A 15,454-nucleotide genomic window follows, 5' to 3' on the forward strand; every position below is an offset into this window, starting at 1 on the left:
TCTCTACTTCTCTAGCAGCACCAGAGAAGTGAGTGTGCTTATCATCTTCTCAGGTCTGACAGATTAAACCCAACAGTTCATACTTTCAGACTAGATTGTGGCAGCGCATATCTTGGAGAGGCTCACATCTGAATCTTTTCTGTTGCTATATTGCTCCCTCCTATGCCAATTTATCAGAAGCTTTAATTCTGGTATGAAATATACATCAAGGGCTTGGCATCTAATTTAATTAAGCTGAAACAATGAAGTAAGGTAGAATTCATAACCTGTGATGAGGACTGAAAATTATTTCAAAAAATGTACTTATGTGGTACACATGTACAATAGAATATTACTCGGCCATAAAAAAGGAAATCTTACAATTTGCAACAACATGAATGGACCTAGAGGCTATTATGCTAAGTGAAATAAGTCAGACTGATAAAGACAAATACCATAAACTTATATGTGGAATCTAAAGAACAAAACAAATAAACAAACAAAACAACAATAGACTCATAGATACAGAGAACAAATTGATGGTTGCCAGAAAGAGGGGGGTTCGGGAGCTGGATGAAAAAGGTGAAGGGATTAAGAAATACAAATTGGTAGTTACAAAATAGTCACGGGGCTGTAAAGTAGAGAATAGAGTCAATAATGTTGCAACAACTATGTATAATGTCAGGTGGGTACTAGACTAATTGGGGGATCACTGCATAATTGTTAGACATTTATATAATAACTATTAGTCATTAATCAGAAATAGAACCCTTACTGGGTCACACCCAGATATGGACCTGCATCTCTTATATATATTTACATTATGTTTGCACTTTAGTAGAGGTTGACTTAGATGGATATGACATACGGCCATATAAAAAATATTAAAGTCTCATTTTATGAATTCAAAGACTTGAAAAATTTGTCAAGAATCACATAGTTTCAAAGCTGATGGGCTTAGTGAACTGTAAATAGTGTTTATTGCCACTTCATGGCACCACTTTAGCTGAAAAACAGAAATACTGGCTGTTCAGCAACGTTTAGAGGCATCAAATTTCTACCAGTGATTTCAGTGATTCCTGTTATTTTATCATTTACTATTATTATAAACGTAAAACCTTCTTGATAATCCCTAATAGTATCACTCAGTGTCACTTAGTGGTGATGCTAATGCTCAAGTTAAGTGTGGCCCTGAAGCAGTAACTTTAAAATAGGAGTTAAATATGATAAAACTGTCAGAAGAATGCAAACACTGTGATAAGGGAGCAGCCAGCAAAGTATCAGAGATAATTTCCTAGACAATAAGGAGCAGCATTAGAGCAAGAATATGCTACAATGATTATAGAAGCTCTAAGAACACCCACTCATGCAAACACAAAAACACATAATTCCAAAAAAAAACCCAAAAACAAAAAAACCACATAATTCTAAACAGAGTCTTGAATTACACAAGTTTTTGAAGTTTTGAATTGTCGATCTCCCAGAATGTATCTGTACTATTTGGTACTTGCTACAAAACTTTTAGAAGCACTGCTGTTCCAAGTTGTTATTTGGGTAAGGGTTAGCCAATGACTGGACCCAGGGTGAGCATGTGAATCAAATGCAGCTAACTCACGGCCATCTGCAGCCCAGGAAGCAGTCTGGCACAAAAAGTACAAACAGCTTTGCCCAGTAGGAACAATGATAACCAGCTATGCTGGACCTTCTCTCCAAGAGTTGAAAAGGAAAGTATGGAGGGAATCGGAAGCAAAAGAAACAAAGATATAAAAAGCAAAGTAGCGAGGATTAGTTAGTCATAATAATGACAAAGCCCCAGAAGGATCCACTAACTGCTACAGGCAGGGGCAATTAGATCACCTGGTCTCCAAAGCTGCCTTGGTTTCTAGCACAAAAACATCAGCTGGATTTCTGTGATATTTCTATTTCTTCAGTGCCACTGAACAACCATATGATGAATCCTGAGACCTGAGGTAGTTTCAGAAAGCTGCTAATACATACTGTACACTGTTTTTCTGAATGGGTAAGATTTTCCTAGAAAGGTAGTGAGTTCCCTATTCTGGCTTTCATCCATAAAAAAGCCTAGAAATGCTAAGAGAAAGAGATTCTAATGTAAAAAAGTAGATTTACATACCTGCATTTTTTTCTCTTGCTCATTTTCTCCGATCATTCCAGCACCTGTTACACTTTCACTTCCATCAATGGACACCTATAGGAATAAAATAAAGCTTAAAAACATGTTACCATTTGATAGTTGTTTAGACTGGGTGATAAGTACATAGGGATTCATTATCATTTACTTTTGTGTATGTTTGAAAATTTCCATAATAAAAGTTGGGAAATAACCTTTTAAATTATATAGAATATATATATTCTATGCCGGAGGTGGGTGGGGTGGGGGAACCTTGCCCTTTTGATGTAAAACTTAATTGAGACTTTCCTTCCCTTTTTCCAATCTCTAATTTCTACTTCTTAATTCATAAACAGCTCCATCTATACTTCTCTTATGGCACTCATCCTCAAATATATCTTTTTGTGAGTTACCTGCCACACATTTCTTTTCTATAAGCTCTTATCCCATCACCTTATTTATCTTTCAGTATTTCTTTTTACATTTCACTTCTTTTAAGATAAATGCCAATCTTCTTGATGCTGTCTGATTTTGACTTCCTTTTTTTGCTCTGGTATTTTTCTTTTTTTAAAAATTTTAACTAAATTTATTGTGATGACATTGGTTAATAAGATTATATAGGTTTCAAGTGTATAATACATCATCTATAACGTATTATACATCATCTGTATGTTGCATTGTGTTTGATTTTGACTTTGAATTGCTAGTTTCTTATTTGATAAAATATGTATTTTTGTTTTCTTTTCTTTTAATGAAAAATAAAAAAGGACGTCGTTGTCATTGTAAAATGATGTACCTTTGCTGCATACTGTTCCAAAGCACTGATGGTGTCGGGGTCGATCGTGGCATCCCCAGTGTGCAGACCTGCCACTGTACCGTCAGCCTGAATGGCTAAGATGGTGTCAGACTGCGGGACTTGCACTGCATGGTGGATGTAAGCTGTGGTGCCGTCTTCCAGCTGAACTGCCTGTAATGCGCTCTGGTCATAACTATCTGAGGGAGTGGAAGAGAATGGCATTAAAGAGCGTCTGATAAGCAGTTACGTATTTAAAGGAAAAAGAGAAGGAAGTTTTACTGAGTAGTTTACATGAGCACTGGCCCATTTGTTTTACATGTGTTATTTCATTCAATCCTTATAATTCTGGGAGACAGGTATACTTAGTACTACCCCCACTGTACAAATGGGAAACTGAGGTTTGGGGAAGTAAGCTTACTTTCCTTAGGAACCAGGAAATGAATAAAACTAACAATTAACAGTCAAAATCAGTATGTAGAGAAACCAGGATCCAAATTCATGTCAGTGTGACTCCAAAGTCCATTTTTTGCCCTCTAAGTAACTATACCAAGTTATATACAGTGTTGTGAAATAGTAAATCTGTACAATTACAATGAACCCGTGATTTACTCCCACAGCTAAAGAAAAATTTCAGAGTTTACTTTTTCTCATTTTTAATAAGCAAATTTACTTACAAATTTAAAAAATTTCTCCCTTTGGTTTCACAACTAAACAGTTTTTCTAAAACGTTACATCATTCTATAATAAAATATTTTATAAATAACAATAGGTAATTTATTAAGCATTTACTATGTGACAAGAATTATTCTAAGTGCTTTACAGATGTTTGCACATTCGGTTGTCCCAACAACCCTATGATGTGGATACTGATTATAATCCTCATTTTATAGCTGATGAAACTGAAGAACAAGGAGGTTAAGTAATTTGCTTACGGTCATACTGCTAAAGAATAGCAGACCAAGATTTGAATACAGATATTCTGGTTGCAGAGCTATGCTCATTACTTTGATGCATTCCATCTCAAACCCGTGGTCCTCTCCACACAAAGCTAACAAACGTTAACATTTTGCCATATTTGCTTTAGATATTTTTAAAAATTTTATTTAGTTTTTAATAAAGATCAATACAATAAGCAAAGGACTTTGCTAAAGAAGTTACATTTAAGGGGAAGAAAAAAATCAACAATTTAATTTTCAAATATTTAATTTCATATTTTAAAAGCAGCCTCTATTTGAAGTCTTCCAGGCAACAGGGGTTTGCTATTCAGACCTGGCATTGGACAGTTCAAATTATTAGAAATTTTTTCCTTAGACTCTGCAAAAATCTGCCATCTTGTACTTGAGAACAAGCACAATTCTTTTACATGACAGCACTTCAGTAACTAAAGGCAGGTCTTACTTTTCCCACACTGCCATTTCTCCCTTATTTTATTCATATTTCCAAAACTATTTTACCTTTGGAGGTATGGTGAATAAATGCTGTAGTTCCATCTTCTAACTGTACTGCTTGACCATCCTCTAGACGTAAACTGTCCCCTGCTCGAGAACAATGCTTACATTTAGATCCCATGTTTTCTGACAACTCAGCAACAACAGAGCAAATAAATCATTAAACACATTATAAAAACTACACTTGCTTTATGGGTCCTTGAACATTTAAGTAATTTCAGTAAAGCTGCTCTGAATAAGTGTCTAAAGGTAAAAAGATATTAAGATACTTGTTTTAGGAATATATCAGGGGATAAGGAGAGTTGAAAGAAGGAACAAAAAAGAAGAAAACGAGAGACATGCAAGATTTTGCTCAAATAATAGAAATATTTACTTAGGACTGTTGCACATTTATCTCAAGTGTAGTCTAGTAACTTCTTTTCTTTTATCTTTGAGAGAAAGTCTCAATTAAAATGGCCTTTAATCTACCCAAAAAATCTGAAAACATTTATACATAAAGACACGTGTGCTCCAATGTTCATTGCAGCTTTGTTTACGGTGGCCAAGACATGGAAACAACCAAAATGTCCTTTGATAGATGAATGGATAAAGAAGTTGTGGTATATATACACAATGGAATACTATTCGGCGGTAAGAAAAGATGATATAGGAACATTTGTGACAACATGGATGGATCTTGAGAGTATAATGTTAAGCGAAATAAGTCAGAAAGAAAAAGCAGAGAACCATGATTTCACTGATATGTGGTATATAAACCAAAAACAACAAAAGAACAAGACAAACAAATGAGAAACAAAAACTCATAGACACAGACAATAGTTTAGTGGTTACTAGAGGGTAAGGGGCTTGGGGGTGGGAGATGAGGGTAAGGGGGATCAAATATATGGTGATGGAAGGAGAACTGACTCCGGGTGGTGAACACACAATGGGATTTATAGATGATGTATTACAGAATTGTACACCTGAAATCTATGTAATTTTACTAACAATTGTTACCCCAATAAATTAAAAAAAAAAAAAGGTCTTTAGATGCTCTTTTTGACATCTATTGATCTTCCCTTTCAGAAGGAGGACTAGAGCTCAGGATTAAATTTAAGTAGTAGAGGAACTGGAGGCAGCAAAAGGCTAAATAAGTATCAAATACTTACTACTTTTAGGTATGGGTACATGTTGAACATAGGCAGCAGAACCATCTTCCAACTGAATGACCTGGCCATCTATGAGTTTTCCATCTGGAACACAACATTTAAGCCAATAAATTAGCACAAGCAGAAAGTTTTAAACGTTATACAATTTCAAAATGATATCAACTATAAAAACATACACTACTTAAGATCATGTTCATCTTGATTCTTCCCTCAATGTTCTGAGGCAATTCAATAACACATCCAGTGATCCTACAGAAAGCAGAAAATCCTCCCTCAGCCATCCTTCCTCCCCTCCAATTTTCAATTAGACAAGTTCAAGAGGAAGAGTGGCTCATCACAGCAGGCTACATGAGTTGAACCTCTATATACCTTTGAGAGCCACTTAGGAACAGTGACTCTGACCATTGAGAAGCTGAAGCTGGGAAGAATAAACAGATATGTCAGTGAATGTGAGGCTAGTTGTCATTCTCATCCCTGGAGGCATAAGTCCTTGGACTACATATACACATGCTCAGTAGGTTTCCACAAAAACAAGTAGTTTGCGAATTAGACTATTTCTTGGAGCAAAGTTAAACAGTGATTCAGAGACAATGTTATATAAGCAAAATCAAATGTCTATACTCTTATGCATATTTTATAAAAACATTAAATAATAACTTGAACCAAAAAAAGTAAGAGAGGTCTTACTAGAAACAGGCTGGGGATACTCTCCCTTCCGCTTCCCCATTTTTCAAATATCTCAAAGGTTATCTCCAAATTATCAAAACAAAATTTAAGTTAAACTGAAACTATTTAAAATATGCAATAGAGTCTTTAGGAGGGATTGGGAAGGGGTAGAGTTGCTAAGCGCTCTAACTCTGAGGTTATGCATTGCTAGTATTAACCAATGGGCTGTATATGAGGCACATACCTTTGGAATTGTGCTGTATGTAAGCAGTAGAACCATCTGCAAGTGTCACTGCTTGCAAGCTGACACCTTCCATATTTTCCAAATTGTCACCATCTAGTATAAAAAGATAGTTATTTTCTTTAGGTAACTATTATATGTGCATGCTGTTTAATTTTTTTAAATGAAAATTAGGCAAAAGGTAGATTGCTTAACTTAGACTCAAATAGAATTTCTTCTAGCATTTACAAAAAATATTTCCCTGCCCTACTGTACCCAGCACCCACACCAAGGTAAGAAAGCTCCTAAAAAGGCTTAGCTTTGGCTTGCATTTAGCTATACCAGGAAGAGGGAAGTAAACACAGTGAGTTTTCATTTCCCTTAAGACAAATGCTGTTTTCAAACCCACATCGTCCCTTTAAACAAGACTGCTCACCTGCCACAGTTACTGCCTCTGTCAGGCACAGGGTAACATGCTGAGCCTCCATTCCTCCTCCAGGAAACTCGGCCATTCCCTGAGAATCTCGATTTATTTGGGCTAACAACATTTTTTACCTTGAAGAAAAATATAGGCACTTGAGAACAAAGAATGATGCACATGAAAAAAAAGCTACAAAGCACATTTCAGAACCATAAAAAATTGCTAAGAAAGTAAACAGTGTTTGAAATAAGCTGAAATTTCACTTAATATGCAGGTTAAGAGTATTAACCCGAGTCACTTCTTGCCCTTCCCATTTCCCCTTCCCTTGACGTAAAAGAAGCCTGAACTCTGTGCTTTCTTAAGATGGATATGAAATACCACTAGGGCCCCCATCTTCTCCATCGGCACTTTCTAGATCAATAAAACTTTCCTTACTCCAAACTCTGACGTTTTGAGTTTTGGCCTTTTGAAGTGTCAGGCATAGAGACTTTGAACTGGTAACACTTCCATGTCCACACAAATAGAAATATCTCCTTTTAAAAGCTGTGTTGTGGTTCATGCTGAGTACAGGTCCTAATATATTTGATAAGCCCTCTACTCATGGTTATTTTACTATTTCATTTATTTGCTATTAAAAACCATGCTGCAAGAAAAAAAAAAAAGAGTATTAACCCAAAGTCCAAAGCATGCTTTTCATAATTCATCAGTACTATTAAGCACACTGCCTATCAGTCTTGCCTATTGGTTTTGTATCATGTCTAAAATTCCCATAATTAGAATTCTTTGGGTTTAGTACAGTTGAACATTCCAACTTACAATCCATGAGCAATCCTGGTTGCCTCAATCTTCAGAAATCTATCCTGAATCCGGCCACTTCTCACAACCTTCGCCATTCCTTCCCTGGTGCAAGCCTACCTACCACCCACATTACATCTCTCACCCACATTACTGCAAAGCATCCTAACTAGTCTGCCTACTTGTACTGTGACTTCCCCACAGTCTCTTCAACAGCAGGCAGAGTGCCCTTTGTTAGAGCATGTCCCTCTTCTGCTCAAACCCTCATGGCTTCTCATCAGAGTAAAACCAAAGTCCTGACACTGGCCTATGAAGCCAATGGTCTTGTCCCTCATTTCCTGTTACTCTCCATCTCATTCATTCCATTGCAGCCACACTGGTGTCCCTGCTTTTCCTCAAACAAGTGTTCTGCTGCTTGAGGATCTTTATATCTTATGTTCCTTATGCCTGAAACATTCTTTCCAGCATTTTCATTATTATTCCCTCATCTTCTTAAAGTCTCTGTTCCATGTCACCTCAATGAGAGCTTCCTTGTTCACCTCATTTCAAACTGCACCTCTCACCTCTCAAACATGATATACCCTATCTCTCTTCCCTCCTTCATATTTCCACATGGTACTTATTATTGGGCATATTACATGTATTTACTTGTTTGTTTGTTTCTTATCTATTTCCCCCTGCACTAGAATGGACAGGGATTTTTCCCTGTTTGCTCGCTGCTGACTCAAGTGCCTAAAAAGTACTTGAGTTATCGCAGAGGATTTGGGATAACTTAGCTGCTTTAAGCCAGGGAACCGGACCAGAGTATCTCTTGAGGACCTTTCCAGGTCTAAAGATCTGATTTTCAGTGTCAATATTTAAAAAAGCAATAGGCAGAAAGCATAATTTTCAGTTATACTTATGTTTAGGACTAGTTGGAGATTTTTGTTTTACAAGCTCTACAAATTGTGCCCTCTTTGGACTAAAGCCAGGGACTGTGGTTTAGACTCACAGAAAGATAATAGTGCTGTGCTAAAAGTCACTCAAGGGTTGATTTTTCAGGGATCCCTGAAAGAGTCATAGAGCAGACTGAAACTGCACTTTCTTGTTACCTCTGAGGGCTGACAGAGAAGTCTCAAAGTAACACTGGTACTCTGCTGTTTAGATGCTTGATGAGTATAGGATTGGGACAAGCTAATTTTCAGAACAACTACTATCACTATATAACAGAAATAAATTAAGATAAGGAAATGCAAGGGAAAACACCTATAAAGATGCAGTAAGCAATGCATGATTTTTGCAGTATTCATCTAAGAGAGGCAGACTACAAGGTAATTTGGGTCATGAAGTTAAAAAATATCTAAGGTTTAATCGTAACTCAAGCCTTTGTCCTTTTCATTCAATTATTTATAAATCTCCAAATAACTACAATATGTAACATCAGTAGGTAGCTGGCATATCTGCAATAAATAAAAGTTCTCTCGTTTGAAATCTGGTCAACTGTTAAATTTCTTTAACCTATAGTTTCAATCCTAATGGGGAAAAAATCTACTCTAACTGAAAGATGAGACAGCTGTTTTCTGGACACAAATTGCTGGCAAATACAAGGCAAGGAGTAGCGAAGGGAGAAAGGATTCAGAAGAGTTCAAACGGGCACTACAATTACCAGAGGTACTAAGTGATGGCAGGTGCATGGACCATCTTATTTTTAAAGTTCTCAAAAAGACTCTGTGATACAATTAATGCCTTGTTAGAAAATGACCCAATGGGGAAAATCTGAGAGTGAAGAAAAGGAATAAACAAGCCAGAGATAAAACACTCTACAGTTGTTCACACCATTTCCATCACCATGTCTTGATCATTTCTGTCACCAACATTTCCAGGTTGTATGAAAATGAGCATGTAAGAGGCACATGACATCTTTAGAAAGGGCCACCTTGTGAAAGGCAGTCAATTTCATGCGCTTTAATAAGACTAATGGGCCAAAATGGGACACAGAGGAGGCTGTCCTGAAGCACTAGGAATCTCCAATGAAGACGTAATGTGTGTAATAAAGCTCCTGCCTTTCTGGAAAGTGATTATGTATGTGAGCATCAGCAGCAGAAGAAAACCCCTACAGAAATGTAGCAAACGTAATATCCAGAATACATAGAGCACTTGTACAAGTCAACAACAAAAACCAAAATACCATGATCTGGACTCGACTAACTTCGCCACTAGGGAGGATAACCCAAGTTTGCCTAAGACTGAGGAAGTTCTGGGGACATGGGACTTTCAGTTTTGTTTTGTTTTGTTTGGGGTATGGGGGGAGGGGAAAATGCACTTTGTTTTAAAATTGGGATAGCATTGGGCAAATCAAGACAAATTGGTTACTATATCCCTCCAGTCTTGTTCTAGCCAAAACCTGCTCCCTTTCTATACTCCAACAATATGATTAAAATTCTAGTAGTTAATGATAATTGTCATTTAATAATAATGTTAATAACACAAATATGTTAAATAGAAAATGATAATGATAACTAACCCTTCCATAATACTATTAGGTTGGTGCAAAAGTAATTGCGGTTTTTGAAACTATTTTTAACCTTTTAAACCACAATGACTTTTACGCCAAATTAATATATGCCAGGCATTATGGCTAATTTATTCAATCCTCCTAACAATCCTATGAATTAAGTACCATTTTATCCTAATTTTGCAGATGAAGAAAACAAAGATCAGAAAGGTTAAATGTCCTTAACTTCACAACATAAGTGGCAAAGTCTGCCTTCTAACCATTTGGCTCAACAACTGTTATAGAAGCTACTGGATTGCATCTAGACTTCCAAACATTATTATTCACACCATCTAGAAAACTGTTCCTGCTCTCTTTACTTGGCTAAATTTTTCTGGTCTCAGAGTCCACCAGACAGTTTTACGTGAACTCCTCAAACTGGGTCAGAATGATTCGGATTTCCCGTGATACTCTGTCTATACTCTTATCATAACATTTATCACAGTTACTTTACCCGTTTTTCTCCAGAGTGGAAGCAGTATTATCTACAGTAAGCAGTTACTAGAACAAACTACCTAAGGAGGATGCCCCATAGTTAGATTAGAAAGTGAGGGTTACACCTAGGAAGGAATGCTTGTAAGAGGTAATAGAACATTATAATTAAGAATGAGGACTCTGGAGCCAGACAGCCTGCTTCAAAATCTCATTTTTCCACATATTATCTATGAGATCGTGGGCAAGTTATTTACCTGCTCTGTCACAGTTTCCCTATCTGTAAAAGGAGAGTACTTCACAGAGCTGTTATTAGGATAAATATAAATCCTTTAGGATAGCACCTGATATTACATATGTTTGCTATTAATGCTTATGAGTAGTTTTAAGCTAAATGAGAAGAGATTTATACAGTTCCGTGTCGCTGTCTTATTCTACTTTCTCTTATTACTAGGTTTTTGGTGTGAGGGGGGGTAGAGTAGATTACATTCTTAAAATAAACTCCCAGGATTAAGATTACTGGATTTAAAAATATGAGTATTTTTATGGCTATGACAATTTACCGCCATTAGTTTTTCAAAGTGTCGTGCTAACTGCATTGCCACCAGCAACACAATGAGTATGTTCCTGTTACATCTTTAGTGGCATTGGATATTATACTAGAAGGTTGCTCTGTTATAAGAATACATGGATGATTAGTCAAAAAGATTAAAGGGAAGCTTAAAAATGACATATACCTTAAATATTTTAATTTCATTCACTAATTTTTGCTAGGAGGCCAAGGCCTTTACTCTGAGAATTGGTCTGTGGATCTGTTCAGCATGGACTTTTTGCAAAAATCAGTAGCACGATGAATTCCAATTGGGGTTACTTTAAAGAAGAGCAAGAACTTAAGATCTTTGCAAAGGGATTTAAAGATAGAATCCATCCATATTTGAACGTTTTTCCCCTTCTGGTATTTTATAGTTGTATCACTTACAGGACTAAGTCCAATTCCTTAGTCTGACATTCATGCTACTCTCCAACCTGGCCCCTACCTATCCTTCTAATTTCATCTCCTATTATTCTCCTTTAGGTCTTTACCTTTACCATGGTCAAACTACTAAAAAATATGTTTGTTGAATAAATGTGCAGGATTTATATTTTGAGTAGTATATGTATGTACAGACACATGTATGTGTATGCACACACATATCAGACAATGTGTATGCCTTTACAGATCTAGAGAGGTAAAAAAAAAGTGGTCCTTGCTTTTCAGAAACTCATTCCATTACTCCAGACATGTAAAAACAGATCATTAAAACACAACATGGGGGGCCGGCCTGGTGGCTCAGGCGGTTAGAGCTCCAGCCTCCTAACTCTGAAGGCTGCCGGTTCGATTCCCACATGGGCCAGTGGGCTCTCAACCACAAAGGTTGCCAGTTCAATTCCTCGACTCCCGCAAGGGATGGTGGGCTGCGCACCCTGTAACTAGCAACGGCAACTGGACCTAGAGCTGAGCTGTGCCTGCCACAACTAAGACTGAAAGGACAAAAATCTGAAGCTGAACGGCACCCTCCACAACTAAGATAGAAAGGACAACAACTTGACTTGGAAAAAAGGCCTGGAAGTACACACTGTTCCCCAATAAAGTCCTGTTCCTCTTCCCCAATAAAATCTTTAAAAAAAAAAAAACACAACATGGTGATTCCGTCAAGATGGTGTAGTAGGTAAACGTTGTGCTTGCCTCCTCTCACAACATCAAAATTACAACTAAATTATAGAACCACTGCCCTTGAGAACCACCTGACAACTAGCTAAACAGAAATCTTATAACTAAGAATATAAAGATAAAGCCACATTGAGACTGGAAAACAAACAAACAAACCAAACAATGTGGAAAAAAAACAACCCACAATTAGGACAATTTGGCACTAACTATCAAAATTTTAAACACAAGTCTTAAACCAAGTAATTCTACTTGGAACGTATTAAACAGACCCTTCTCTCTTCTTTTTTTAAATTAAAGTTTATTGGGGTGACAATTGTTAGTAAAGTTACACAGATTTCAGGTGTACAATTCTGTATTACATCATCTATAAATCCCATTGTGTGTTCACTAAACAGATCCTCTCTTAAGTGTGCAAAGTTCACTGTTATATTATTTATAAAAGCAAGAAATAGTACAATCTAAAAACTCATCAAAAAGGACAGGTTAAATAAATTATAGGACATCCATAAATGAAACATGCAGACATAAAACAGAATGGGATAGATCTATATGAAATGGTGGGAAATATGTCCAAGATATACTGTAAGAAGGAAAAAGCAAATTGCAGAACAGTATATATGGTATGACTGCATTCATGTTTTTAAAAATGTATATAAGTATCTGGATATGCTTGTATATATATTTAACAATTCACATGGTTACCTCCCAGAAATGGGACTAGGAAATGAGGGTGGAAATTTTAATTTTTACTTTATACCTTCTAGAAGTTAAAAAAATTACCTTGTATTATGTTCGTTTTAAAAACTAAAACTAGTTACTTTCATATAAACAGAAGCATTAAGAGTAAGAGCACCTAAACTTTGTCTCAAGGATGCAAAGACAGGGCATGTGAATTTGGGCTTAAAAAAATCATCATTCCCTACAGTAGGATGAGCAGAAAGGCAGCCAGGCACAGGGAACAACCTTTACCACAAGCTCTTCCAAGGTGCCTTGGCTCCTCCCTATCCCATTTCAGTCATCATTTGAATCCTATAGTATTTGCTGTTATTTGACTTCTGGCCCAGGTCACTTTGAATTACTAATCGCTTTTATTATCATAGATTTATCTGCATATGTCTTTATAATTTGCTGGAGGGTTACACATCTGAATCCTGCTCAGCTCCTGCGCAATTAACCTTCTGTTGAGCTTCCATTTCCTCTTTTGAAGAAATGCGAGAACACCCACCTGATAAGGCTGTTGTAAGAACTAAGTGAAATAATGTATGTAAAGCCCTTAGCACTAAAGATGTATTCTTGTGCTAGTTTTCTTTCTACAGGTGAGGAAAGTGAGGTTTATAGAACCTTGTTCTTGGCTGAAAGGTTTCTCATTCCTGATAACTAATGCTCCTCTCTCCTCTTACCAGTTAACTCCTACATCTAGTCTGCCCAATTAGACTATGAGCCTTCTAAGGTATGTCCTGTGTCCTATGGGTCTTTGGAATTTTGACTCCCAAGATTATATGCTCAATATATAATGAGTTTAAAATACCTCATGTTGCAGAGTGCTTTACAATTATCATCCATTATACACCAGGGATGCCAAAAATATGTATACAAGTGGACACTTTGGTCGATGTTGCTCAAGCAGTAGTTTGCCATAATCAGAAGTGTCTGGACACTGATGGTAACCACTTTGAGCAACTCTCGTAATTGCAGAAGTCAAACGTGACTTGTAGTCATCAATATATATATTGAGCATTACAATTTTAATAGTTTTCCTTTCTTAAAATGTGTATACATTTTTTTGGCACCCTCTGTATATTTAGCCACGCTGATCTTCTAGTAACTAGTACACACCTAACTCTTCCTGCTTTTGCACATATATTTCAGTGTCACCTCTTACTTGAAATATCCATTCTACCACCATCTCCTTATTCTCTATCACAGGACTATTTCCTTCACAGAGAATTTCACTTACCAGAATTTCTAAGTTAACTCTTAAGTTCCCCAAAGACAAGGTCCCCATCTGTCCTAGTCACCCATGAATTCCTAGTGCCTACAAGAATGCCTGGCACATGGTATCTGATTACTAAATATTTGTTGAACAAATGAATACAATTTGTATGAGGTCACGGACGGGATTAAAGATTAGGTTTTCTTTTATCCCAGTGCTCTTTTCACTGTCCCACTTTTTATAACATACTACTATATTGTGTGGCTATAGCAAGTACAAACTACCATTAATTTAAATGATGCCAACTTCTTGTGACCATTACTTCATACTATACAAATCTCTGTATTTTCAATATGAGGCCAAATGCATTCATCATTTAACTTAAGATAAATAAAAAGGTACAATAACTTCCATCCTATGCCAATATTATGTACAGTACTTAAAATACTGTTATCATTCTAGGAAATACAGACATCTTACATTTTAAAAGTTAAAGAGTTGGGTATGTAGTAGGTGACTGAATAACTCAGTTGAGACTGGGCTTTTGAGTCAGTCATAGATTTAAGCCCCAGCTTTGCTGTGTAATACGCAGTTGGACATGTTACTCTAAACTTCAGTTGACTCACCTGCAAAACAGGGGTAACTACTCCAGTACTTGACTTAGGTTTGTGGTTAAGATAAACTTTATGTATATATGTAAATGACCCCAAAAGCCATTTAATTCACCCCAAAAATCATTTAGCCAAAGTTAAGTGCTGAGTACAGTGGTATCTTAAGTACAAAAAAATGTAGTTTGGAGTTAAATGCTTGGGTCTACACATTAATGGACAAGTTATTAATGGACAGAGTTGTTTGTTACTGCAATGAAGTTTTAAAACGGAATTAGAGTTATGGGCAAGTATGTTGAAAACTTTATCATTGTTTTCAAAATTTTCTTTTCTATGAGAGAGGGGGATTTCTCAGTCTAAATCCATCTTAAAAACAAAATCATTTTGACAGTACAATAAAGTTTAAAACACTGTGTCACTAATTAAGGACAGAATGGAGCAGTAACGCATCCAACTCCTGGTTTTATTTCAGGACATTTTGTCCTGAAATACAGCCAGGAGCAAAAAGACCCAGAACTAGGTAAAACCTCACATTATAAAACAAAAACAAAAACTAGATAAAAACTTCCAAATTAAGTAAGGATGAAAACCTCAGGACTCAGAAAGTCTTCCTCACATAATCATAAACTGCATATA

General features: G+C 36.4%; 1 protein-coding gene across 4 annotated transcripts in view; it reads right to left on the reverse strand.

The window, feature by feature from the left end:
* ZNF143 (zinc finger protein 143) overlaps positions 1-15,454 on the reverse strand; it is a gene marked incomplete at its 5' end in the record, with an annotated part of 42,309 nt that overhangs the window by 24,269 nt on the left and 2,586 nt on the right. Inside the window, 7 exons of one of the 4 annotated variants that reach the window (XM_081064757.1) lie at positions 2,111-2,185; positions 2,904-3,100; positions 4,358-4,441; positions 5,500-5,583; positions 6,410-6,502; positions 6,822-6,940; positions 14,837-14,862. In XM_081064757.1, coding sequence (XP_080920883.1) covers positions 2,111-2,185; positions 2,904-3,100; positions 4,358-4,441; positions 5,500-5,583; positions 6,410-6,502; positions 6,822-6,933 — 645 coding nt within the window. Of the gene's footprint in view, positions 1-2,110; positions 2,186-2,903; positions 3,101-4,357; positions 4,442-5,499; positions 5,584-6,409; positions 6,503-6,821; positions 6,941-14,836; positions 14,863-15,454 lie in introns of those variants that run through there. The other 3 variants (XM_081064760.1, XM_081064759.1, XM_081064758.1) reach the window with 3 other exon arrangements.

The sequence above is a fragment of the Rhinolophus hipposideros genome (assembly GCF_964194185.1).
Source record: "Rhinolophus hipposideros genome assembly, chromosome: 10".
NCBI classification, from domain to species: Eukaryota; Metazoa; Chordata; class Mammalia; order Chiroptera; family Rhinolophidae; genus Rhinolophus; species Rhinolophus hipposideros.